General features: G+C 41.1%; 1 protein-coding gene across 1 annotated transcript in view; it reads right to left on the reverse strand.

The window, feature by feature from the left end:
• Positions 1-716: 716 nt before the first annotated feature.
• CHN2 (chimerin 2) overlaps positions 717-26,573 on the reverse strand; it is a 41,833-nt gene continuing 15,976 nt past the window's right edge. Inside the window, exons 2-7 of the mRNA XM_010829354.1 lie at positions 23,481-23,565; positions 18,447-18,620; positions 13,843-13,920; positions 10,899-11,036; positions 9,146-9,251; positions 717-2,485 (exon numbers count right to left, since the gene is read on the reverse strand). Of these exons, the coding sequence (XP_010827656.1) occupies positions 2,314-2,485; positions 9,146-9,251; positions 10,899-11,036; positions 13,843-13,920; positions 18,447-18,620; positions 23,481-23,565 (753 nt within the window). The 3' untranslated portion in view covers positions 717-2,313. The remainder of the gene's footprint in view (positions 2,486-9,145; positions 9,252-10,898; positions 11,037-13,842; positions 13,921-18,446; positions 18,621-23,480; positions 23,566-26,573) is intronic.

Here is a 26,573-nt window from a genome sequence, read left to right on the forward strand (position 1 = left end):
TTAACCTGGGACAAATCCTTTTCTCTCATGTGTCTTCTTTTCCACCTCATGTTATATCCTTTCCTCGCCTAAGTCATCATTCTTAAAACCCAATCAGAATATTTTCCCCAGTTTTTTAGAGGAGCAAACTCATTCCCAAGGTCATATGCAGCCAATAACAGACAGGTCCTTGGCGGCTCAGATGGTAAAGAACCTGCCTGCAATGTGGAAGACCCAGGTTTGATCCCTGGGTCGGGAAGATCCCCTGGAGAAAGGAATGGCAACCCACTCGTTTTCTTGCCTGGAGAATCCCATGGACAGAGGAGCCTGGTGGACTACAGTCCATGGGGTTGCAGAGAGTTGAACACAACTGAGCGACTAATACTTTACTTTCTGCTACTCAAACATGAGTCTTTCTGACTCCATTTGTTCTGCCCTCCTGCAGGCAGCATAGGGTGATCTGCTCTAAAGACCATGTAACTCAACGAAGGACATAAACACAGTGGGTCTTACAGAAAGGGAAGCTAGAGTATTGGAACCCTAATCGCAGGCAGGCTCCCCAGGAGGAAACTGGAGGGGGAGGTGGGACCAGAGGTGGAGACTCCGTGGGATCTTTCTTTTCTTATTGTGCTTTGGCGATGATAGAAACTTTATTGCCTAAAACCCATGTGGGAGCAGTGTTGTGAATATTCTTTCCCTCTAGCCCTCAACACCAATTTCTTTCATATCTTCCCAAATGATAGACAGAGATTTAATACATTTAATGCTTTTCTTTCCATTTACACTATCATAAATTACAAAGTATTGTTCACTTCACAAAATAAAACCATTTCCAGATAATTTTTTGACAGTATCAAGAAGTACATAAGCTACAACAAACAAACCTGTACAGCTGGGAGGAACGATGCTAACAGGGACCAAGCAGAACCATCCTGACCCCCGAGTGCCATAACTGCACTGATCTCTCCCCTTTCAGCTCACTTAACACACAGTAATTCTCTTCTGGTCACTCCAAAACAAGACTGGTGAGTAACAACATGAATCGTCTCAGATAATCAGAGGGAAAGACATTGTAGTTAGGTTTAAGAAAAACAAATTTAGGTTTACAGTTTTTTGACATTTTAAATATTTTACCTATGTTACAAAATATAGAAATCTTGGTGTTGAAAGCTCATGATAAGATAAATAGAACCAATAAGATAGAACTATAGTCATCAAATCATATTAAATTATCCATTAGAGCTACTTTGATCAAGGAGGTACACATATTCATAAAAACCAAACTTATTCTTTAAAAAATATGCTTGTTTATAAAACAAAAATGAAAAAAATCAACAATGACTCTGCAGGTTTCACTTTTCAGAAATACAGACATATGGTGAAAATGTGACTTGCCATTAACAGATGGATTCAGAGTGCTTGCCTGAAATGAAGAGGAAAAGTGCTTTTTACGTGGCCTAGATATAACCAGTGTTTCCAGATCATTTTATGTAAAATGACCATGTTCTGTGTGTTCTGTGATGTATACACATGATATGGAAGAACTATGACCAATTCTGAAACATACTTTGGGATTTCACAAAATTTCTATGGAAAGAAAATTGTAGATGTGACAGACCATCCTACAATTGCAATAAACATATACTGCACGATAGCAAAATGCCAGTGCTTAACAGCAAAAACTATTAAAAGCAGGGACAGAGGTGGGAGGTGACATTTCACTGCAAAGCACTGATAAGGACAGAGGTATGTCAAGATAATACTGCATTCATGGGAAACTTTTTCAGGGATCACAGCGAGAAGGCAGGACAAGGTATACAGGGTAATAATCAATGCACTGCATTGAGTTCTATTTGCTAAAATAAAGTAACATTCTTGCAGCTAAAATAAAAATACATCTTACAATATAAGTTTCATTTAACATTTAACATATAGAATTGTCTTCTTTTTGTAAGTGGAAAATGTATAACTGTATCAAGTACCTCTATGAATTAAGTTCCCTTTTATTACTGATAAGACAGAAGTTTAAAGGTCTACACTGTTTTTTTTAATAAGTTAAAGAAAGATTTATTAATCACTCTTCCAACAAAACAGACAGACATACGAGGCACGGCAAAGACCCGAGGTGAGGACTTTTTCTCGCCCTCATCCTTGCTGTTCTCCCGTGGAGGGGCCAGTGTCTATGAGACACAGTAGCCAACCTGGCAATCCACTGTGGTCCAGGAAATTCCATCACTTGTTTGGAAAACAAATCAAGTGCAAGAGATGTTTTTATTTCTTTAGCCTTATCAACTTAGATGGGGCTGGGGCCACTCAACTCATTTTCCAGGTGAATTAAAACAAAACATCTTCATTTTCTATTAAGATCTGCACAATCAGCTTTTGGTACCGCATGTCATGGAGGGTGGTGAGGGTGCTGTCCTCAGGAGGTCTCATCAGGGTGGGCCCAAACACGATCCCCAGATTTTCAGCATTCATGAAATTGTCCTTTTCATTCATAGTCACCCTGCAAGACAAACATACACAGAGAGACGTTATACAGAGTCAAGGGTGGATTTGTGTACTGATTATGAACATAGGCCCCTGAGAGCTTCTCTGGTTTCGGAATTTGCAAAAGAAAATTGAGGACGAATTATAGAGAAGTATTTTTTAAAAGGTAATTTTTGGATTTTCTTGAAGAGATCTCTAGTCTTTCCCATTCTATTGTTTCCCTCTATTTCTTTGCATTGATCACTGAGGAAGGCTTTCTTATCTCTCCTTAGCTATTCTTTGGAACTCTGCATTCAGATTCTTATATCTTTCCTTTTCTCCTTTGCCTTTAGCTTCTCGTCTTTTCTAAGCTATTTGTAAGGCCTCCTCATACAACCATTTTGCCTTTTTGCATTTCTTTTTCTTGGGGATGGTCTTGATCACTGCCTCCTGTACAATATCACGAACCTCCATCCATGGTTCTTCAGATACTCTATCATATCTAATCCCTTGAATCTAACAGAAGCAGAAAATATTAAGAAAAGGTGGCAAGCATACACAGAAGAACATACAAAAAAGATCTTCATGACCCAGATAACCACAATGGTGTGATCATTGGACTAGACCCAGACATCCTGGAATGTGAAGTCAAGTGGGCCTTAGGAAGCATCAATATGAACAAAGCTAGTGGAGGTAATGGAATTCCAGTTGAGCTATTTCAAATCCTAAAAGATGATGCTGTGAAAGTGCTGCACTCAATATGCCAGCAAATTTGGAAAACTCAGCAGTGGCCACAGGAATGGAAAAGGTCAGTTTTCATTCCAATTCCAAAGAAAGGCAATGCTGAACAATGCTCAAACTACCACACAACTGCACTCATCTTACACGCTAGTAAAGTAATGCTCAAAATTCTCCAAGCCAGGCTTCAACAGTATGTGAACCATGAATTTTCAGATGTTCAAGCTGGATTTAGAAAAGGCAGAGGAACCAGAGATCAAATTGCCTACATCTGTTGAATCATAGAAAAAGCAAGAGAATTCCAGAAAAACATCTACTTCTGCTTTATCAACTATGCCAAAGCCTTTGACTGTGACTGGATCACAACAAACTGTGGAAAATTCTGAAAGAGATGGGAATACCAGACCACCTTACCTGCCTCCTGAGAAATCTGTATCCAGTTCAAGAAGCAACAGTTAGAACTGGACATGGAACAATAGACTTGTTCCAAATCGGGAAAGGAGTATGTCAAGGCTATATATTGTCACCCTGTTTATTTAACTTATATGCAGAGTACATCATGTGAAATGCCAGGCTGGATGAAGCACAAGCTGGAATCAAGATTGCCAGGAGAAATACCAATAACCTCAGATATACAGGTGACACCACCGTTATGGCAGAAACTGAAGAAGAACTAAAAAGCCTCTTGATGAAAGTGAGAGAGGAGAGTGAAAAAGCTGGCTTAAAACTCAACATTCAGAAAATGAAGATCATGGCATCTGGTCCCATCACTTCAGGGCAAATAGATGGCCAAACAATGGAAACAGTGACAGACTTTATTTTGGGGGGCTCCAAAATCACTGCAGATGGTGACTGCAGTCATGAAATTAAAAGATGCTTACTCCTTGGAAGAAAAGCTATGACAAGCATAGTCAGCATATTAAAAAGCAGAGACATTACTTTGCCAACAAAGGTCTGTCTAGTCAAAGCTATGGTTTTTCCAGTAGTTGGGTATGGATATGAGAGTTGGACTATAAAGAAAGCTGAGCACTGAAGAACTGATGCTTTTGAACTGTGGTGTTGACTTTTGAGAGTCCTTTGGACTGCAAGGAGATTGAACCAGTCAATCCTAAAGGCAATCAGTCCTGAACAGTCATTGGAAGGACTGATGCTGAAGCTGAAACTTTCAATACTTTGGTCACCTGATGCTAGGAACTGACTCATTAGAAAAGACCCTGATGCTGGGCATGATTGAAGGCAGGAGGAGAAGGGGACAACAGAGGATGAGATGATTGGATGGCATCACCGATTCAATGGATATGAATTTGAGCAAGCTCTGGGAGTTGGTGATGGACAGGGAAGCCTGGCATGCTGCAGTCCATGGGGTCACAAAGAATCAGACACGACTGAGCGACTGAACTGAACTAAATTTTCAGATTAATTTTTTAGATTATTGACATTGTCTTCAGCCCACAGAAGTGAACTACTAAGTGAATCTGGTATAGACACACTTTTGAACACTATAAAATCAGTCCTCTTTCTAAATAAACATGGAACTCTCATTGAAGGAATATTGACTTGAAGGGGCAGTAAAGATTATTAGGTGGCCCATGATGCATACAGATTTAGTCTAGACTTGTATGACTGTCTTCATTTCCCTCTTCTTGCTGTCCACTGGTCTACATGCTGGAGGCTTGTATAACTATCTTTATCTCCCTCTTCTTGCTGTCCACTGTCTGTATGCTTGTATGACTCTCTTTATCTCCTCCTCCTCGCTTTCTACTGGTCTATATGCTGGAGGCTTGTATGCTTGTCTTCATTTCCCTCATCTTGCTGTCCCCACAGCTCTGTATGCTGGAGGCTTGTATGATTGTCTTCATTTCCCTCTTCTTGCTGTCCACTGGTCTGTATGCTGGCAAACCAGGAAGCTGAGGGCAGATTCCCTGACTGCTGGCAGGGCTACTGCCCAAGGAGAAAGGTCAAGGCATTGTCACGGGACAAGAGAATGGCTGGAATGTGGCCAAGTGGGAACACAGTTAGACATTATTTTTAGTTCCCACAGGATGAGGTCTGGAGCAGTAATTGTTATTAGAATTGAAAATACTCATCACTAATCATTAGAGAAATGCAAATCAAAAGTATAGTGAGGTATCATCTCACACCAGTCAGATGGCTATGATCAAAAAATCTAGAAACAAAAAGTGCTGGAGAGGGTGTGGAGAAAAGGGAATCCTCCTACACTATTGATGGAATTGTAAATTGGTACAACCATTGTGGAGAACAGTATGGAGGTTCCTTAAAAAACAAATATAGAACTACCATATGACCTAGGAGTCCCACTCTTGGGCATATAGCTGAAGAAAACTCTAATTTGAAAAGATAAATGCATGCCAGTGTTCACTGTAGCACTATTTACAACCGCCAAGACATGGAAGCAACCTAAATACCCATCAACAGAGGATAAAGGAGATGTGGTACATATACACAATGGAATATGTGTATATGTTGCCATTCCCTTCTCCAGGGCATCTTCCCAACCCAGGGACTGAACCTGGGTCTTCCGCATTGCGGGCAGATTCTTTACTGTCTGAGCCACCAGGGATCCTAATGGAATATTATTCATCTGTAAAAGGGAATGAAATAATGCCGCTTGCAGAAGCAAGGATGGACCTAGAGACTGTCATACTGAGTCAGTCAGAGAAAGACAAATACCATATGATATCACTTATGTATGGAATCTTAAAAAAAAAAAGCACAAATGAACTTATTTACAAAACAGGGTCCCAGATGTAGAAAACAAAATTTACAGTTACCTGGGGGAAATGGGGGTAGGGAGGGATAAACTGGGAGATTGGGCTTGACATACACATAGGACTATATATAAAATAGACAAATAATAAGGATCTACTGTATAGCAGAGGGAAATCTATTCAGCACTCTGTAATGGCCTATATGGGAAAAGAATCTATGGAAGAGTGGGTATCAGCTTATGTATAACTGATTCACTTTGCCGTACAGCAGCAAGTAACAAAACAGAAATCAACTATACTCCAATAAATTATTTTAAAAACACCCAGGTAAGAACTGCAAAGCCTTTAAACATGAAGTTCAAATTCCAAAGTTGGCTTAACACCTTCCTAAGTAGAATAAAATTATGATCTCTCAGATTCTTGCTTGAAGGAATTAAGGTTTTAGGATGTTCATAATAGATCTAAAAGGGAGTACATTCTTCAAGAAGAGCAAAATAGGATTAACATATGTTTAAGTTTTTTACAGAGAGCTCTCTCTTTGTGTTTATTCTCTTAAAGCTAATTAAGCCTAGCTGTGCGTGTGTGCATGCCAAGTTGCTTCAGTCGTGTCCCACTCTTTGCAACCCCATGGACTATAGCTGTCCAAGCTCCTCTGTCCATGAGATTCTCCAGGCAAGAATACTGGAGTAGGCTGCCATCTTAACTTTGCACTGTGAAGGTAATGAAGCTGAACTAACCTTCCTAAGACTAGCCATCTAGTATTATTTTAGAAAGGTCAACTCAGCTTGCGTTACCTTCACATTGCAAAGTTAAGAGGGAGGTAAGAAAGAGGATTTTCTTCATTTTCAAACTACTCATAGTTGTCCATCAAGTCAGTCACCACACCTGACCAGACAAGATAGATAGCAACCCCTCCATAGTAAAAAATACTAAATAATTGGCATTTAAGACTCAACTGGGATGTGTCAGCATTTTTTTACTTTGCCTTTCAAAGTATCATAATTGGACACTAAAAGAAATAACTTATAGCTAATTAAAAGGAAGACTGACATTCAAGCCTATTTTTTATCCAAAATTTACTTGTACTCTTCAATAAATTAATCAAAATGAGACTCTAAGATAACTGTTACATTTCTGATCACCTTGAATATGAGCAAGAGTATTTATATGTTTTAAAGGTAGAAAAATTAAAACCTCAATGCATTAAGCGTTTCTATAGTTTTATCAACTTGTTTCCTTTCATTTACTGAACCGATCTGTAAATTGGTCAGTATAGATATTTTTTGGTTTATTTTATCTAAAAATGGGCTGCTACCATATATCCCCCCAAAACACAGAGGAAGGCACACAGAAGTACCCTGATCCTGTCAACATCTCAAAGACCAATATATTGACCTCACAAGTACAGTGAAGGAAAGAGATCTGTGGTTTAGGTAAAAGAGTCTAGAACCAGAGACTCCAGTGTACTGTAAACAGCCATCTCTGTCTGTCTCACATGCCCTCACACAAATAACCCAGTGTGTAGCCCCTGTGGCAGGCAGCCTCTGAGAAGGCCCCCAGTGAGCTCTGTCTTCTGGAATCCATACCCTTCTGTAACTCCTTCCCCGAGAGCAGGGGTCCCTGACCTCCAGGATCTAATAATGCTTGATGATCTGAGGTGGAGCTGATGTAATAATAATAGAAATAAGTGAAAGTTGCCCAGTCGTGTCCGACTTTTTGCGACCCCATGGACTATACAGTCCCTGGAATTCTCCAGGCCAGAATACTGAAGTGGGTAGCCTTTCCCTTCTCCAGGGGATCTTCCCAACCCAGGGATTGAACCCAAGTCTCCAGCATTGTAGGTGGATTTTTTACCAGCTGAGCCACAAGGGAGGTCCAAGAATACTGGAGTGGGTGGCCTATATCCCTTCTCCAGTGGATCTTCCTGACCCAGGAATCAAACCGGGCTCTCCTGCATTGCAGGCAGATTCTTTAACAATTGAGCTATCAGAGAAGACCAATAGAAATAAAGTACACAATAAATGTAATCTGCTTGACTCATCCCCAAACCATCCCCCAAACCCTGGTCCATGGAAATACTGTCTTCAGCGAAACTGGTCCCTGGTGCCAAACAGGCTGGTGACTGTTGCCCTAGAGCATAGGCTAGACCTAGTGACTTGCTTCCAACACATAGAGTAATAGCAAGAGCAGTGGGGTATGGCTTCTGAGATTAGGTTACAGAAAGGCTGTCTTCCGTCATGGGTGTCTTGCTTGCTTGCTGTAAGAGAAGCCAGCTGCCATGTGGGGAGCTGCCTATGGGCAGATCCATATGACAGCAAACAGGGCTCCTGTTCTGAGAACAGTCGGCAAGTGACACCTGCAGGCTAATCGCCTCTGAGGAACTGAATCCTGCCAAAGACCATGTGAGTGAGCTTGGAAGTGGACGCTTCCTTACTCGAGCCTTGCAGCCTGGCTGTCAGTTTGACTGCAGCCTCATTATTAACCTTGAACCAAAGGCACCCAGCAAAAGCCACCTGGATTCCTGTCCACAGAGACTATGCAATAATAAACACTTACAGTTTCAAGCAATCTGTCAGTCAGTGGGAGGAAATGACAACCCATTCCAGTATTCTTGCCTGGAGAATCCTATGGACAGAGGAGCCTGGTGGGCTGTCCATGGGGTTGCAGAGATTTGGACATGACTGAGCACACACACACGACAGATAATTAATACATCAGATGAAACAAGAAGTCAGGGTGGAAATCTGCTTGCCCAGAAAGAAGGCAGCTCAGGAGTTTGGGTTTAGGGTGAGCAAAAGGAGGGACAGAACACAGAGTTCAAGGCTTTGTGGGAGGAGGGTGCAGACTCAGGGGCAGCCTAGACACATGGTTAAAACAGATTAGGGGCTATGGGTCAAACTGGGTTTCCATCCTGGCTTTACCTCGCCTCTCTGCATCAGTTGTGTAATGTCCCTAAGCTTCAGAAGTATTACCTGTAACGTGAGGCTCCTAACAGTACCAGCCTCAGAGACAGGACACATCTAAAGTGCGGGAAGCAGCTTCTGCTATCTCCTAGACACAGTGAGTGTCTAGGGTTATCAATGGGCTGACCTGGAGAAGGTAACCTAATTCACTTAAAAGGAGGATCTGTTCACTCAGTGGGTTGGGGAGGTTGTGCACTTTTCCTAACGCATCAACTGTGCAGGGCAGATAGAGTGTGCAGAGGCGGCGCCAAGGAGGTGTCAGCTTACTTCTTGAGGTGGATCATCAGGTATCGGAGGGTCTCATAGTGGGCAGGAGGAAGCAGCATCAGCACTTCATGGACCGCTTCCAGCCTCTCATCCGCATTGGAGATTTCTGTGAAGATCACACATAATGAATATCAGTGCAGTGCTGAAACATTCAAGTTTTCAGAGAAACTACAAGAAGTTTGGTTTGTTCAGGCTACAGGTGAAGGGGATGTCTAATAATATTTCACTTAAAGTGATCCATTTGTTCATGTCTTGTCTTATTCCAGAAAGGGTTTGAGGCTGGGAGCCACATGCGTATTGAATGTCCACTGGCTGCATGGCAGGAGGCTGCCCTCCAGGAATCTGCAGCCTTGTAGATACTTACTGGTGGCACATGCACAGACTGTGCTTTGCCCATCTTCTGAACACTGGATTTGCTAGAAACTATGACCAGCTTTAATTTAAACTGGACCACACTTGGGAGCTTTCTCTTGAAATTGTCTACCAAATCTTTTCTTGGCAGGCATAACTGAATCCACTTTATAATGCAAGGGCACTGGCAGGTGAGCCAGCTAATTCAGGGTGCACTGTTGGCACTTTTTGTGAAAATGTTGGCATGGTGAACCGCAGGGTGCTGTCCAGGTTAGGAAGTAGATAGTAGGCACGTTAACAATGGGAGGAAGCATGCATGCTTCTGTTTTCAGGACTCTGATAGGTATTGGCAGCCATTCAAAGAAAGCTCTCCTGGTCATTCCTCCTGGGGCAGAGGGTACCTGCTGTCAGAACCTTCCCCACAAGACCACTGGGATCCAGGAAAGAATGCTCTGACCAGGGAGTATAGCCACAGCTCATCTGGAAAGTACACCCTGAGCGATTGCAGTCTGCCCATGTTTCTCCCCATCAGGTATCTTGTTACTACATTTAGCAACATATATCTTTAAAGATTATAGTTTTTAATAAAAACTTCCTCAAAGTGTGCTTGACTTCTGTGTCATGCATTCTAGCACCTGAATCTCCCCTTCCTCACTACAGTCCTGGACAAAGTGTAATGCAACTCCCCCCGCCCCCAACACACACACACAGACACACACAGGTCCTCTCACCTGACAGCACTGACCCAAGTGCCACACCCTGAAGGAGCAGCTCTAGGCTGACGGAAGACTAGTGCTAATGTTCCATTTCTGGACCTGTGAGCTCAGCTCTCTAAGCTTAGTTTACCTCCTCTGTAAAATGGGATTACAATATGTGCCTCATCAGCTAGATGAAAAGGTTAAAAAAGGAGATATTGGTGAGAGTTCCTAGGATAGTATTTGATACAGTATCTTCTCGGCCTGTTACTAATTTTGAACAGCATCAAGGTGCCCTAACTTGGGGTATGACTTTAATCAATTAGCAAGGGGATTCTGCTTAATAGATGAAAGTAGTTAATCTATACAGCCCTCACTGAAGAATATCTGATTGCTTACTAGAAAAGCATTTCACTTTCAACATATAACAGAGTAAGTCTGTGTTGGTTTTCAGCATAGAAGAAACAGTGGGGAGAGACAGAACTGCCTGGTCCCCAGCATCAGTCGAGTAGAACTGGCTTAGCACTGGTTCCACTCAGCTAGTGTACTGTGTCTGGGTTTCTACTAACTGTACCATTGTGCCCTCACTTGGCAAAGCAAGTCCTCATGCCATAATTTAATCAGGTTCTGAGTTTTCATTTTCTTGAAGTCAAAAGCATCACACTTAAAAATTTGGTGCCATTAAACAATTAGTACTCAATACTTACTCGCTGCTTCTATAAATTTGGAATAGGTATCATAGGTGATGACAGGAATGGGTAAGTCTCTGAAATACAGTTTAAGGGCTCCAGTGATGATGTTTATGTCTGGATAGATGTTGGCAGATATATCTGCCTTTTCACCATCTGAAAAACAATCAGTGATCCAGTTCCTAATTAGGATCTTATTTCACCAAGTTAAACCGTGCCCAGAAAGAAAAAAAGATGCGACAATGAATGCTCCCTTACAAGTCTCAGCTGACTCGCTTGGCATCTAATGACATGGAGATGCGGGAAGTAACAAAGAGAAGTTTGGTAAGAGGGATTTTGGGTCTGAGGGTAAGTAGAGCCAAAAATGTAGTGAAATAGACTTAAAATAGTTCTTTGGGTGCCAGCCCCTGGTAATTTGCTAAATAGAAGTCTAGCACAGTAATTTATATTCTAGACACAAAGCTTATAATAGGATAACAATCTAATTTGAAATTATAAAATCAAGAATCTCATATAGTATTCTTTGGATTTGGATTTGAAGATCACATACATAAAATAAGTTGAATATATTCAGATTTTAGTGTTTCTTTCAGGCTTACCAAAGTTTCTTTTCACTTGATTATTCCTTCCTTAATCCCTAAGACTTTAATCTGGGAAACTTAAACCTTCCCTCATGGGTAGGTAATGTTATATTTCTTACTATTTTTTGCAATCTTTCTGAAGACATATTTTGACTTTTTGTTTTTACCATTAGTAGATATCAGTCCAATTTAACTGTCACAATCTATAAAATTTTTTCAATCATATAGGGACTATTAGCATTATCTTTTTTATAGAGAATTGAAAGAAAGAACAAATGTCTCAGTGAATTTGGTTCTGAGGATTAAAAAGCTCTTAATGTACAGAAAACAGTAAGAGTGTAGCAGATAGGCCATCTGATTGCATTATTTATGTATTTAACAAAAAATTACTGAGAACCTACCATGGGCCAGGCACTGTTAAGCCCTAGGGAATTAAAGAAGAAAAGACATAAATTTGTCCCTCAGTATCCATAGGAGATTGGTTCTAGGAACTCCCCACCGCATGGGTACCAAAATCCGTGGATGCTCAAGTTCCTTATATAAAATGGCTTTCTATGTGCATATAACCTATGTATATTCTCCTGTATACTTTAAATCATCTCTGCTGCTGCTGCTGCTTAGTCGCTTCAGTTGTGTCCAACTCTGTGTGACCCCATAGACCGCAGCCCATCAGGCTCCCCCGTTCCTGGGACTCTCCAGGCAAGAACACTGGAGTGGGTTGCCATTTCCTTCTCCAATGCAGGAAAGTGAAAAGTGAAAGTGAAGACGCTCAGTCGTATCCGACTCTTAGCAACCCCATGGACTGCAGCCCACCAGGCTCCTCCGTCCATGGGATTTTCCAGGCAAGAGTACTGGAGTGGGGTGCCATTGCCTTCTCCAATTATGTATAATACCTAATACAATGTAAATGCTATGTAAATAATATTAATGCAATGTTAATGCTACATAAATAGTTGCCAGCTTGTGGCAAATTCAAGTGTTGCTTTTTGGAACTTTCTGGAATTAAAAAACATATTTTTGATCCACAATTGGTTGAGGCTACCAACATGGAACCTGCAGATACAGAAGGCCAATGGTACTTTTGTTAAATGACTCTGGTTAGATTGGAAGTCGGGCATGAAGCTCAACAACTGCAAGGAAATGGGAAGACAGCTCTGCTGGAGAAATGTGGAAACGTGGAGGGGGACAGAGGAAAAGGAAATGGAATTCTTAGGTCAGTGTGGGGTGGTCAGGGAACAGTCATGAAAAGGGAAGACTTAAGCTGACATTGATAAAACAATTAGGTGTTTGCCAGGCAGAATTGTGAACACATTCTAGATGGAGAGAGCAAGGTGACCCCAGATGCTTGTTCATGAAGAGAGGTGGGGAATACTTCAGTATTGCTAGGGTACAAAGTCTATAGAGAGGAGGTTGTGGCTATGAGCATGCAGATAGATCATCAAAGACCTCATCTACTATTCTACAGAGCAGAGGACCTATCTAGTGGGCCAGAGGTTCCATCTCTGATTGGCTATATCAGAATTATTTGGATCATTCAAAGGAAATACAGATTCTTAGGCTCAGCTTCCTGAATGAGTTCCCAGGGTGGCCCCTGCTGATCTGTATTTTTAATGAGTTCCCTAGTTAGCTCATGATATCTGGCCTAAGCGAGAATATGGCCTGGAGGACAGTATGGCACAGTCATCAAGAAGAAAAGGAGTCACCTCCTAAACTTCCCCTAGTTTAGTGCCAGGGGTACCCCCATCACTATGCTCTCCTCTTTGGATCTCTGGGAGAAGGAGAAGAATAAATGGGATCTGAGGTAGAGGATGCAGAAGGTACCATGTGCCATGGTGCCATGTGACAGATCTTAAATGTTGGGCAACAAAGTCAAGAAGCTTAATGGGACCAAAGGCTGTCTGATTATTCAAGTAGTATTTTAAACTCACTTCTCCATGTGGTGAACTGTCCATGACTTTTTAAAAAACACTTCCCCCAGGGAATCAGAGAACTATGAGAAAACTATGGATTACAAAACATTACTTCCTGGCTTCCTAAAGAACAGCTCTTAGTAGCTCTAAAACCCCATTTCCATTATAATAAAACTGGTTCCAAAAGAGAAGATGCTAAGGATAAGTCATTTAGCACTCAATAACGTGCAAGTCTGGGTCTTCCTTGGTGGCTCAGATGGTAAAGAATCTGCCTGCAATGCAGGAGACCCAGGTTAGGTGCCTGGGTTGGGAAGATCTCCTGGAGAAGGGAACGGCTACCCATTCCAGTATTCTTGCCTAGGAAATCCCATGGACAGAGGAGCCTGGTGGGCTACAGTCCATGGGGTCTGTCCATGAACAGTCAGACACAGTTGAGCAACTAACACACATACATGCAAAGGGCAAGCCTACCTCTGTCAAATGCCATTTTGACATCTTCGATGTGTTCTGTGAACCCGGAGACTCTATAAAGGCCTTCTGACTTTAATCCTGTGAAAAAAAGGAGATAGATTTTAACTGTAGCTTCCTAAAGCACCTAAAAATGAATATAATTTCCTATCTACACTGCATGCTATCAGGAAATGAGCAAATGTAGTCAGTGCTCTTATTAGGGGCTTCCCTGGTGACTCAGTGGTAAAGAATCTGCCTGCCAATGCAGGAGACACAGGTTTGATCCCTGGGTCAGGAAGATCCCATGAAGAGGGAAATGGCAACCTACTCCAGTGTTCTTGCCTGGGAAATTCTATGGACAGAGGAGCCTGGCAGGCAATAGTCCATGGGGTTACAAAGAGTCGGATACAACTGAGTGACTGAGAAACAAATGCACACAAGCATGCTCTTATATATTACACATTATCACATCAGAACTTGAAATGTCCATCTCAGTTTCTGTGCATCTGTCTTCACTGCTTGTGTGGCAGTGGAGACCTCGGGGTCTGGTCTTCCTCCTGCCTGGCTCTGCAGAGTGAACCCAAGGTTAAGATTCTCATCAGTCATGATGTCCTGCTTCCTTTGTTCATCTGACAGTGGATGAGACTTCACTTCAGCAAACTATTTTCTCCCCAGCATCATCTCAATCCATGTGCCATACTGTATGTAGCACGGTGCTCGGTACACAAGTGTGCATATGTGTGGTACATCTTATCCTGATTTTACGAGAACTATCCAAATTTTATAGCCTATGTGTTTATCATAATAATGACAGTATGTTAAATGTTTAACTACATATGATTGATTTAAATGGTATACCTTCAAATAAATGATTATACAAATAGATGCAGGAAAGTAAAATTCTAATGAATGAGTATGGAAACTTGATCACTGTATATTTAGGGTAAGAAAAAGATGTGGGTGCAATTCCTAGACCTTATTGATTTGTTAGGATATTTCAAAGTATCAGAAAGGATAGAGGATAAGATTTCAGACCTTGTATATCAAAAACCAGCTGTTATCAAACTATAGCTACAGTCATAATAAGCAAATAAAAAGTTTCTACTGCTGCTGCAGTACAGTCTGTCAAGCAATGTAACTAAAGTACATTTCTGTTTATCATGTATACTATCCGCCATATATAAAAGTTGGCACTGGATCTGCTAAAGCTCCAATACTTTGGCCACCTGATGCAAAGAGCTGACTCTTTGGAAAAAGACCCCAATGCTGGGAAAGATTGAATGCAAAAGCAGAAGAGGGTGGCAGAGGATGAAATGTTTAGATAGCATCACTGACTCAATGGACACGAATTTGAGCAAACTCTGGGAGATAGTGAGGACAGAGGAGCCTGGCCCGTTGAAGTCCATGGGATCCTAGGAACTAAACAAAAGCAACATTAGGTCTGCATCAGAGACAGCAAATGCATGACACAGATACTGCCCCTCCTTTCTCCTCTGGCCATCAGAGACACTCTTCACTGACCTCAGCTCTCTCTCCTACTGAGCCCCACTCAGATTCAGAATTTGTCTCAGGACAGTTGTCTGGGGTGCCACTAGTGATCAACTGAACTGGCCCATAGATGAGACTTGGTTCTACTTGGTGGTGCATTAAGCATGCCTTGGTCCGGTTGTAACCCACCCTACAACAGAGGTGAGTACACAGTGGCACTTGGGAGCACAGTGCAGCGGGCAGTAACCCTGCCTTCTGATAGAAGAAGCTACAGGGAAGGTCTTACTGAGGAACTGCCTTTAAGGAAGTCATGGGACTTCCCTGGCGGTCCAGGGGTTAAGACTCCGCCTTCCAGTGCAGGGGGTGTGGGTTCCATCTCTGGTCAGGGAGCTGAGATCCCACATGTCTCGTGGCCAAAAAACCAGAACATAAAACAGAAGCAATATTGTAACAAAGTCAATAAAGATGATAGAAATGGTCCACAGTAACAATAAATAAATAAATAAATGGAGGAAGTCACGAGGGATGGGCTGGACTTTGCCAGAGTTAGCAGAGGCTGCCGCCTCCCTTCCAATATTAATTCTCCCTTCCTCTAATGTGAAGAAACCTTTGGTTTTTTAGAATAACACTCATTGAAGAGGCCCTTAAATCCTGGCCAATGTGAAGAGAGCAGAAGTGATGTGTACAGTGCTGCCTGTGGACTTGAAGGGCATGTCCTTTTGCTCTTGGCCGGAGTGCAGATGAGATGGTGATAACCATCTGGGACCATAGAGAGGAGGGCAGCACTCAGAGATGATGGGGTAATGAGCTGGGGGCCTGAATTCCTGGCTCTGGGCAGCTGCCCCACCATCCCTGGACTGCTGCTGGAGAGAGAGAGGTTTCCATGTTGATGTCACTATTAGTTGGGGTCTCTGTGATAGCATGAAAGCATCTGGGTTAAGTACATTGGTCAGACACACAGATTTGGAGGTGGAGTTAAAGGACTGGGTCATACCAGGTAAAAAAGAAATAACACTTGAGTCTTATATGTTGGGCTCTGTACTGGGCTGGTTGTCTGGATCAACACCTTATGAGGCACAAGTGATTCTGTTCACTTTGAAGATGAAAGAAAAGAAAGTGAAAGTGTTAGTCACTCAGTTGTGTCTGATTCCTTGAAACATCATGGACAGTAAGTAGTCTGCCAGGCTCCTCTGTCTGTGGAATTCTCCAGGCAAGAATACAGGAGTGAGTTGCCATTCCCTTCTCCAAGGAAGCTTCCCAACCCAGGGATCAAACCTAGGTCTCCCACATTGCAGGCAGACTCTTTACCATCTGAGCCATCATGGAAGCATGAATCAGTCACCTTATGAGCTACAACTGATTCTGTTCACTTTGAAGATGAGGAGACAGATATTCAAATGGAGTAAGTAACTTGCCCAAGGTCATACTGTAGCTGATATGAGAAATGGTTGGGAATCTAACTTCAAGTTCATGATCTTTTCACTCTGCCACATTATGCAGAAACAAATGGCCATAAAGGCATCTGGAGAACAATAAGAAATTGACTATGGATTGAAGATGGGATAAGATGTTCCAGTGGTGAAACTGGAAATGGAAGCGTCACCTGAATTTCTTCCAGCCCATTCTCTGGTTTCTGCTCACATGCATGGGACCCTAATGCCTGTAGCTCCAGTCCTTTTGCTGTGACTCCTAGCACAGATTCCTAACTTGTGCTATTCTAGCTCTTATACTAGACATGCTTAGTGCTGTGCTTTCTGTGGACACATTAGCCATCAGATGTGGTAGTCACTTGCCTCCAGCTGTTGGCAGTCTCTGATGAGGATCACCATGGGATGATCCCAGCTTCTTCAGAGAAGCGCAGGTCCTGGTGGTAAGCTCTGGAGAGGCTGATTATCTGACCCTCTGGGGTAGCAGAACCCTCAAAACAGCAGTACCCAGGGCTGCTCTTCCAAGCCACTCATCCAGAGCCAGGGCATCTCCTCAACTTGTACCCACCTCAGCCCTGCATCAAGAACTCACCAGATCCCAAAGCCCCTACTCAACTCTAACAGACCCAGCAGGCAAAAGGCAGGAGGCATTTCTTACAATCTGAGATCAAATGAGCGAGTCTTAAGGGAACAGATTAGCTATAGTTTTCATCCTGCATGGAAGAGGGAATCATTTCCTATCCCTAAAAGGTTTGGGAAAACAAGTTATAATATCATCTTTTGTTTTGGAAAGAATGGGATAGTTGGCAAATGCATAAATACCTGTAGCAGATAGTAAGCCAATTTGGATACAACAAGGGTACCAGCTATAGTAGGGTACATCCATGGCAACACTTGTAAAAGCCTCTCCAATTACCCAAATTACATCCAACAATCCAAATTCTCTCCAGCTACACTATAACCACCATATCACTGAACATTTTGATACTGAAAAATGGCCAAACAAAGCTCAAATAAAGGAAAGATGACTCAGGCATAATATAAAGAATCTTTTCTTTGAAATGTTCCCATCTTCCTTGTATTGTCAGTTTTTGGTGGACAAATCTTTCAATCTTTAGCTTTCCTCTTTGAAATAAACAGAATCAATACTAGGAATAAATTTCTATGTGGTAGAAAATACATGTGTTGACCAATAACTTTTTAACTTTTTTTAAAAGAAGCATTTTAAAAGACTTGATTTAGACCTCACCTCTGCCATAAACCCTTTCTGAACTCTCCTCAGATAAGATTAAAATGTCCTTCTTTGTGACTCCATGGTATTTTGAATACACGTACTCACAGCATTTACTTAGCACACACGCATGTATGCACTTACAGATTTATGTATTTGCACCCCTGATTCTGTATACTATCCTATGAATTTCTTAAAGGCATGAACTATAACTTTTATGTCCCCAGTGTGTAGTACATAATGAATGCTTGGCAAGCATGTATTAAATGCATGCCTGCATGGTTTTTATATGAAACAGAAATTGATGTCATTGGTTGGATTTAGTTTGTGTGTGTGTGTATGTGTGTGTGTGTGTGTGTGTGCATGCAAACCATTTCCCTGAGATCAATAGTGGAGAGTCAATTTAACAATTATAAGAATAAAGTCTCCTTGACAACACTAAAAAGAAAGTCACTAAAATAAGGAGTTTTTTTCCAAACCTCTTGCTTCAATTTCCCGAATGCAGATGTCTACCACCATGGGTCTCTGTGTGTTGTGAGCCTTCACAAGTGTCGTGAGGTCACAGCAGTACACCTTCTTGATCCTCTTGAGATCAGGCTGGCAGTCATTGGGAACGTGCTTGGAACACTGCTTGTGTACGTTCAATCCACAGTCTGTAAAAAGAGAAGCCACATTAGTCTTGCCTGGCTGTTTTGTAAAAGTTCAACACAAATTATATGTTACCAAAAATAAAAAAAGGAAAACACCCCCAGGGCTTCTTGTATCTCTCTGGAACATCCATGCCACTTAGAGGTGGTGCTGTCCACAGATGAGTATGAAATCTATCTGTACTCATGAAACTTAAATAATTCCATTTTTCTCAATAAGCCTCTCTTATTGAGAAGAAAAGAGACATCTCACAGAGACAGTTTTGGTAATTAGGTTGTTTGCATGTTTTTTTCCCTTCTGGGACTGGAAACTTTGGGTCTGTTTGAGGGCTTTTGGGTTTAGATTCCTAGAGCAAATCCTCTCCCACAAAGGGCACTGAGGGCTTCTGCTAGGGTGTTTCCCTTGATTTTGTGACACTCCTTTTGCAGAAGACATGATTACACTGACTGTAGGAATCTGTCATCTTTGGTCTGAGACCCCCATGACCATTGGCATACTCTTCTGCCTTCTTGGAGAATGGCCCATACTTTCCACTCCTGTCTTCTTTGCTGGGCAGTTTGAGTAGGCCATTGTCCTTTCTACTTGCCTTATTTTGACACCTGTGAGTGGAAATATGGTCTAACTGGACACTGGTGGGAGGACTCAAGAGTTTGCAATTTAGAACAATGCCACGTAATGTGATGATGAGAGCAATTATTTATAAAGCTCATATCAAGATCCAAAGCGGAAAAGGTGCTTTTAAGTTCAATGCACATATTAAAAGCCTTATTAGCAGTTGGTATCCACTGATGGAATTTCTCTAACAATAACAAGGCACAGTCTACATTCTGGAAAATAAAAATTTAATGCTGAAGATGTTCAAAGTTGACTTGGTGTCTATTCAAAATACCTTCTAATGTTGTTTTCATAGGTGTAAAGCATAATAATAAAATCATTTTTATATTTTATAGACATAAACACATGATAATATTATAATGTCGCTGTTTTTAAAAAAGCACTTAACCACACCAAGGATTCGAGCGGATATAAACTTTTGCGAAATCATCAATAAACGATTTTTGTCATTATATGCTTTTCATGTCATGTTTTACTGGGTGAGTTCTGTCTATCCCTTTCTAAAAACAAAACCACTTCTAATTACCTTAGCTTTATCAACATGAGAAGTTTAACAAAGCTCAAGTAAATGTCAACAACATTTGATCTACTGAATATAAATATTAGTGAACTGAACTAAATAGAATTGGCTGGTTTTCTTGTTTGCATAATGATAGCATCTACTCCTAGGGTTATCATGAGGATCAAATAAGTTAATATATGTAAAGTCTGAAGTGTGGGGAGTGCTACGTGAGAGTCAAATAGAAGAAACAGCAAATATGGTGATAGAAAATACAAGGACGCCCACCTAGCCACTTTTAAGTGATTTCATTAGTCGTTTTTACTAACTGTGAATTCTTACAAATTTCATTTAAAACATTTTTTAAAAATTACGGTAAAATATACATAAAGGTCACCATTTTAACCATTTAAGTATACAGTTCAGTGGCATTAAGTACCTTCACCCTATGTACAAACATCACTATCTCCAAACCTTTTTTATCTTTCAAAACAGAAGCTCTGTACCCACGAAACAATAACTCCTGGGGCCTTCTTCCTTGTGATTCTGTCAACCATATTCTCCCTTCTGCACCCATCAGTCTGACTCCTTTAGACACCTCATATAAGTGGAGTCATACAGCATTTGTCCTTTTGTGACTGCCTCATTTCACTTAGTACAATGTCCTGAAGGTTCATTCATATCGTAGTTCATGACACAATTTCCTAAAGAACACTGCATTTAAGGCTGAATACTATTCCACTGTACATATGTACCACATTGTGTCTATCTGCTCATCCAGTGATGGGTGCTTGGGTTGTTTCAACCTTTTGGCTATCATAAACAATGTTGTTATCAATATGGGTGTACAAATATTTGTTCAATCCTTTCAGTTCTTTTGGGTATATACCCAGAAGTGGAACTGCTGGATTATATGATAATTCTAGTTTTAATTTCTTTACAAACTTCATTTTAAGGTCTGAAATGACAGTGTTTTTATGTAGAGTTAAATACTTATATTTTATTAAAATAAAGATGTTTTATAACAAATGTAGAAATACTCAATTTTTGCAAATGAATACAATTCTATATGCTATAAAGTCTAGTTAATTTTTAAAAAATTTGAAATATGTAAAATATTGAGAGGCAATGATGGATCTACCAAACATTTAATGGTCAGTTTTCAGTTTTCCTGCTGCTCAGAGGAAGTATGAGGTTAAGCCGTGGTCATTGGAGAATAGTAACATAGCCTTAGAATATGTTTTATTAAAAAAAATAATCCAAACCCTCTTATCCCAGAGAAAGTTGCTGTTCACAGCTAATCTGAATTCCAGAGTTTTGTTCTCATAATATTGACTTTGGACCAATTTCCTGCTGAAATTTGATAATACAAGCAATTAGGGATATTTTTGGTGGGTATAATCTAAAAAGGTTGAATTAATGAACACTGAGTAAAGCAGATAATTTGAACACTGCTCAGTGGTTGAGCTGTAGGATACTCTGTAACTCTTGATGACTAAGCTTTTCATGGTAATTCGGGTCTCTGGAACACTTCTGGAGAGTTTGTCTCCAAACTTGTGTTTCCTGCTTGCCTCGTAGACCTGGGGTGGGGGTGGGTAGAGTAGCCGACCTATATGAGTGTTCCTGGACCCATCCAGGTACCACCACCAGTGACTGCTGCATCTCTATAGAAGCCCAAATAGCCCTTTTCAGGCAGAGGAAGGATTTAAAGTCCCATGATCTTGTGAACCAAAATGGGCAGCATGGGGAAATACATCATCTTTTTTAATTTTAATTTTTAAAATTTTTATTGAAGTATAGCTGATTTATAATGTGTTAGTTTCAGGTATATAGCAAAGTGATTCAGATATTTTTTCCAGAATATATCTATATCTATATCTATATATATATCTTTTCCAGATTCTTTTCTCATAGAGGTTATTACAGAATACTGAGTGGAGTTCCCTGTGCTATACAGTAGGTCCTTGTTGTTTATTTTATATATAGAAATGTGTAATGTTACTCCCAAATTCCTACTTTATCCCTCTGCTCCCGCCTCTCCCCTCTGGTAACCATAAGTTTGTTTTCTATGTCTGTGAGTCTGTTTCTGTTTTGTAAGTAAGTTCAAGTGTGGGAAATAGATCATATTAATGTAATGTCATTCAGTTCAGTTCAGTCGCTCAGTCGCATCTGACTCTTTGCGACCCCATGAATCGCAGCACGCCAGGCCTCCCTGTCCATTACCAACTCCCAGAGTTCACCCAAACTCATGTCCATCGAGTTGGTGACGCCATCCAGGCATTTCATCCTCTGTCGTCCCCTTCTCCTCCTGCCCCCAATCCCTCCCAGCATCAGAGTCTTTTCTAATAAGTCAACTCTTTGCATGAGGTGGCCAAAGTATTGGAGTTTCAGCTTTAGCATCATCCCTTCCAAAGAAATCCCAGGGCTGATCTCCTTTAGAATGGACTGGTTGGATCTCCTTACAGTCCAAGAGACTCTCAAGAGTCTTCTCCAACACCAGAGTTCAAAAGCATCAATTCTTCGGTGCTCAGCTTTCTTCACAGTTCAACTCTCACATCCATACATGACCACTGGAAAAACCATAGCCTTGACTAGATGGACCTTTGTTGGCAAAGTAATGTCTCTGCTTTTGAATATGCTATCTAGGTTGGTCATAACTTACCTTCCAAGGAGTAAGTGTTTTTTAATTTCATGGCTGCAATCACCATTTGCAGTGATTTTGGAGCCCACTTATTTTATTTTAAATGCTTCACACAAATTGTTTCTTTAAAATCATACTCTAGCAAGAAACAAATCAGTTAAGCTATCAGTGGAAACCCAATCAATATATCACAGGAGGCTGTTCTTGCTCCTAGCCAGAAGTGTTTGCCAGAAAAAGCCTGGCATGATGAATTAGGAAGCCCAGTTAAACATTAATTTGGCAATTCTTTTCTGTGTTGTTAGGTATATCTTAACAAGATGTGTTGTGCACGCTTAGCAATGGGTGTATGCATCCAGTTCTAAGTGGAAAAACACCTAGGGTTTCAAAGTACTTTGAAAATATGTGACATGCAATCAACGTGTGTATTTTCACTGCTAATTTGACGGCAGAAAAATACTGGACCTGGGCTCTGGAGTCAAATCAAAGTTCTACCACTTACTGTGTGGCCAAGGGCAATGAACAGTTATCAATAAAGCTCAGTTTCTTCATCTATTTAATGGGGAGAATAATTGCATCTCCCCCAAAGTTTGGGGCTGAAGTCCATGGGGTTTGTTGCAAAGAGCTGGACACGACTGAACGACTGATCACACAAGGTTTGTTGGTAAGGCTAAATGATATGATGAATAGAAAGTGTTAGCTCAGTGCTTGGTATGGAGTAATTGTTCACTTATTATTTTTATGCCCCGCTTTTTGTAGTAAAGCAGGGATGGGAAAGGACTGTGACTTTTCTACCTATGCAACTCCACTGGAATCAAGTTTCTTTTTCTTTTAAGGACAACTACCTATTTTGGGTGGCAGGTAGATGCCTAAGAAAATAGACTCGCTTGGATTTTTTTTTTCTTTTCTTGCATAAATGTGAGATATTCCTTCTCATTCTAGCAAACACCTAGAACAGTTTCTCCATTAAGCACAGAGATGACTTGAGTCTTCCAGAAAGCTAGACTTTTGAGCTAATCTGAGCCTATTTCCAAGCTCTGAAAAGAAGACCCCCATGAAACCATGATGACACTTTCTGTAAATGGAAAAGGAGAAAGGAAGTTCCATGCCTACCTGAGCACCGGACCCCTTGGGCAATGAGCCCCCACATGAAGTTGGCACAGTACTCACACCAGTGTGGGCCTCGGAACGTGTGGACCTGTAAGCCAAAACGAAGAAGTGTCAGAAAATGCAGTCACTTGGAGGCAGGTGGCCTTGGACATGAATGACACCAAGAAACAAATGCCTGTGTGGGAGTAAGCATCCCTCGCTGGGCTTTTTCTTTCCAGTGATGTTGAGTTGCAACAGAGCTGGAGAAAACAGATGCACTTTGATTTCTGAAAATTCTCCACTGAGCCTCATGCCCCAAGCTAGAGCCAAAAAGGAATGTGGAGAAATGGTAAAATTACAGGGCCATGCCATCAGCAAAGGAACGAGACACTCACTACCCCTAAAAAAGAACTACATGGATAAACGGAAGATAGCCTGAGCCAGTCGCTATAACCTGCATTTAGTTCAGCAAATTCTGGAAGGCAGGACTCAGTTACTGTGGCCTTTTGACCAAAGTTGTCCTATCCAGTGAAGTAGGAAATGGCAACCTACTCCAGTATTCTTGCCTGGAAAATTCCACGGACAGAGGAGCCTGGCAGGCTACAGTCCAGTCCAGAGGGTTGCAAAGAGTCAGAAGCAATTTAGCACGCATGCATGCATAGGATAATTACAAGCTTCAAAGGCTTTAATTCACTTCCAGAAGATGGTTGGATGGCATCACTGACTCAATGGACATGAGTCTGAGCAAACTCCAGGAGTTAGTGAAGGACAGGGAAGCCTAGTGTGCTGCAGTTCATGAGGTCACAGAGTCAGACACCACATAGCAATTGAACAACAACAACAAGAAAAGTCTTTAAAAAAAAAAGGTAGAGGAGACTTCCCTGGTGGTTCAGTGGTTATGACTCTGTGTTTGCAATGCAAGGGGCATAGGTTCAATCCCTGGTCAGGGAACTAAGATCTCGCATGCCACATGGCGTGGTTAGAGCAAAACAAAACAAAGGAGGGAGTTGACTCTGAAAATGAAGGCCACCCCGTGTAGCTTCTGAGTGTGTAAGTTGAAAGTTCCTTCTGATTGGCCAGAGTGCCAGTCTCACTGGTTGATGCCCAACTCAGTTGTTAAATATTTTGAAAAAATCATGATGTAAAGATGGTCTTATTTCTAATTATTTATGTACAACCTCCTGTGACAGGACTATGTATTAGGTCATGATTTAAAACAAAAACAGAACAAAACAAAAATATATGTTCTCTGGCACAAGTAAGCATCAAGAAACAGAGTCAGGGGATGCCTTGAAAGCAAATGCAGCTGTGGTTGAGCCAGAAACCATCACAGGCAGTCTATCTGGGGGCACATATATCAATGTGAAGAGGTTTGGAATTTTTTACAAAATTAAAATATCATGAGACTGTATGGTTTCTATAAGGATTTTCAAAGTTTTAAACCTCTATTAACAAATAAAAGACATGCAGACAATATTATTATTATTTTTTTTTAGAGACTGGGAGGCCTGAACGGGCCTATATAGTCAAGATGACCACTACAGTCACAATTTGCAAAGATGCTCATCAGAGCTCTACTTCAGAAAAAAATAGCATCACTTGGAGATCTTCATTTATTTACATATGCTAGTAATTGGTTGTATATAAACTGACAAAACAGACTTGGTTCCCTCCTAATGGCACTTACAGATTTGTCAGGGCAGAGAAAGTGATCAATTAGCCAATCAAAAAGAGAAACTTCTGACCATGGTTTTATGCAATAAAACTATGTTATAATAGTTTTTTGGTATTGCAGTTTATCACATGCAAACTCTCCCCATTATACTATTTCTGCTTTGAAACATGATAGGGGAAAAGAAAAACCTCTCAGAATTGTTTTGACTAAAATGGAGGATAGTGCTGCAAGGAAATGACACCAAGATATGACAAAGCACCCCTTGTTGGAATGCAGAGACTCTATCTGAGGGAGCGCTTGCATTCTCTCGGAGCCAAAACACACGATTCATCGAGAGGCCCACTCACACGAAACGTGGTTCTAAAAGAATTCCTCAGGAAAGTGTCCTACTGAAAGCGGAACAGTTTACAAATTAAGCAATCAAAGGCTTCTTAATATTTTAGTAGAGATGCTCTAAAGCACCAGTCCTTTTTGGCCCAGGACCAGTTTCGTGGAAGACAATGTTTCCACAGACTCACAGGGGATGGTTCCAGGATGATTTAAGTGTGTAACACTTATTGTGCACTTTATTTCTATTATTATTATGTCAGCTTCACCTCAGATCATCAGGCATTAGATCCTGGAGGTGAGGGACTCCTGCTGGTTAATTAAGGCAACAAAGTTGATTGCTCATATACTGTTGAAATTGCAAGGTTGATAAAATAATATGTAAAATAATATATCTCAAAAAGAAAGAAAAGAAAAAAAAGGTGTGGAAAAGATTATACAAGAAAAAATGAGGCTGCTACTAGAGAGATTTAGGAAAGGCCTCTGTGTTATCCAAGACAGTCAGGAAGTCCTCTTTTGAAAGGGTGACCTCAAATTGCTTGAAGGAAGAGAAGCCAGTCTGCTGGGGGCTTTGAAGGGAGCATTTCTGGCAGAAGGAATCTATGGAGACCCTACAGGAGCAAAAAAGCTTGGTGTTACTGAAGAGTTAGAAGGTAAGGGTGGCCAGAACACCAGAGTGCAGGGGACAGGGCCTGGGATGAGGCTGTGAGTAGGAACCTTGAAGGCTTGATTAATGTGTGGGTTTGGTTGTGATCAAGTACAACAGCAAGTTCCTGGAGGACTTCAAGTAGGACGATGACTTTTTTAAAAAAGATGTTCTGACCACTGTGTTGAAAATGGAAGGGAGAGTATTAATAGTAGAAACGATTCAGCAACTAGATGGTAGTGTTCAGATGAGAAACGATAGAGGCTGTGACCAGGATGTTGGAGGTAGAGATGGGAAGTGAATGGATTTGAGATCTGCTTTGAAATTAGAATTTAAAGGACTTGATTGTAGAATAGATGTGGGTCTTTGAAGGAGAGGGTAATCAAGAGTGACTCCTAGATTCTCATTTTAAAAAGCAGGCAGATAGTGATGCCACTTGCTGAGATATGGAAGACATTCTTTTGGGAGA

The sequence above is a fragment of the Bison bison genome, unplaced genomic scaffold (genome assembly GCF_000754665.1).
Source record: "Bison bison bison isolate TAMUID 2011002044 unplaced genomic scaffold, Bison_UMD1.0 scf7180017858770, whole genome shotgun sequence".
Classification (NCBI taxonomy): domain Eukaryota; kingdom Metazoa; phylum Chordata; class Mammalia; order Artiodactyla; family Bovidae; genus Bison; species Bison bison.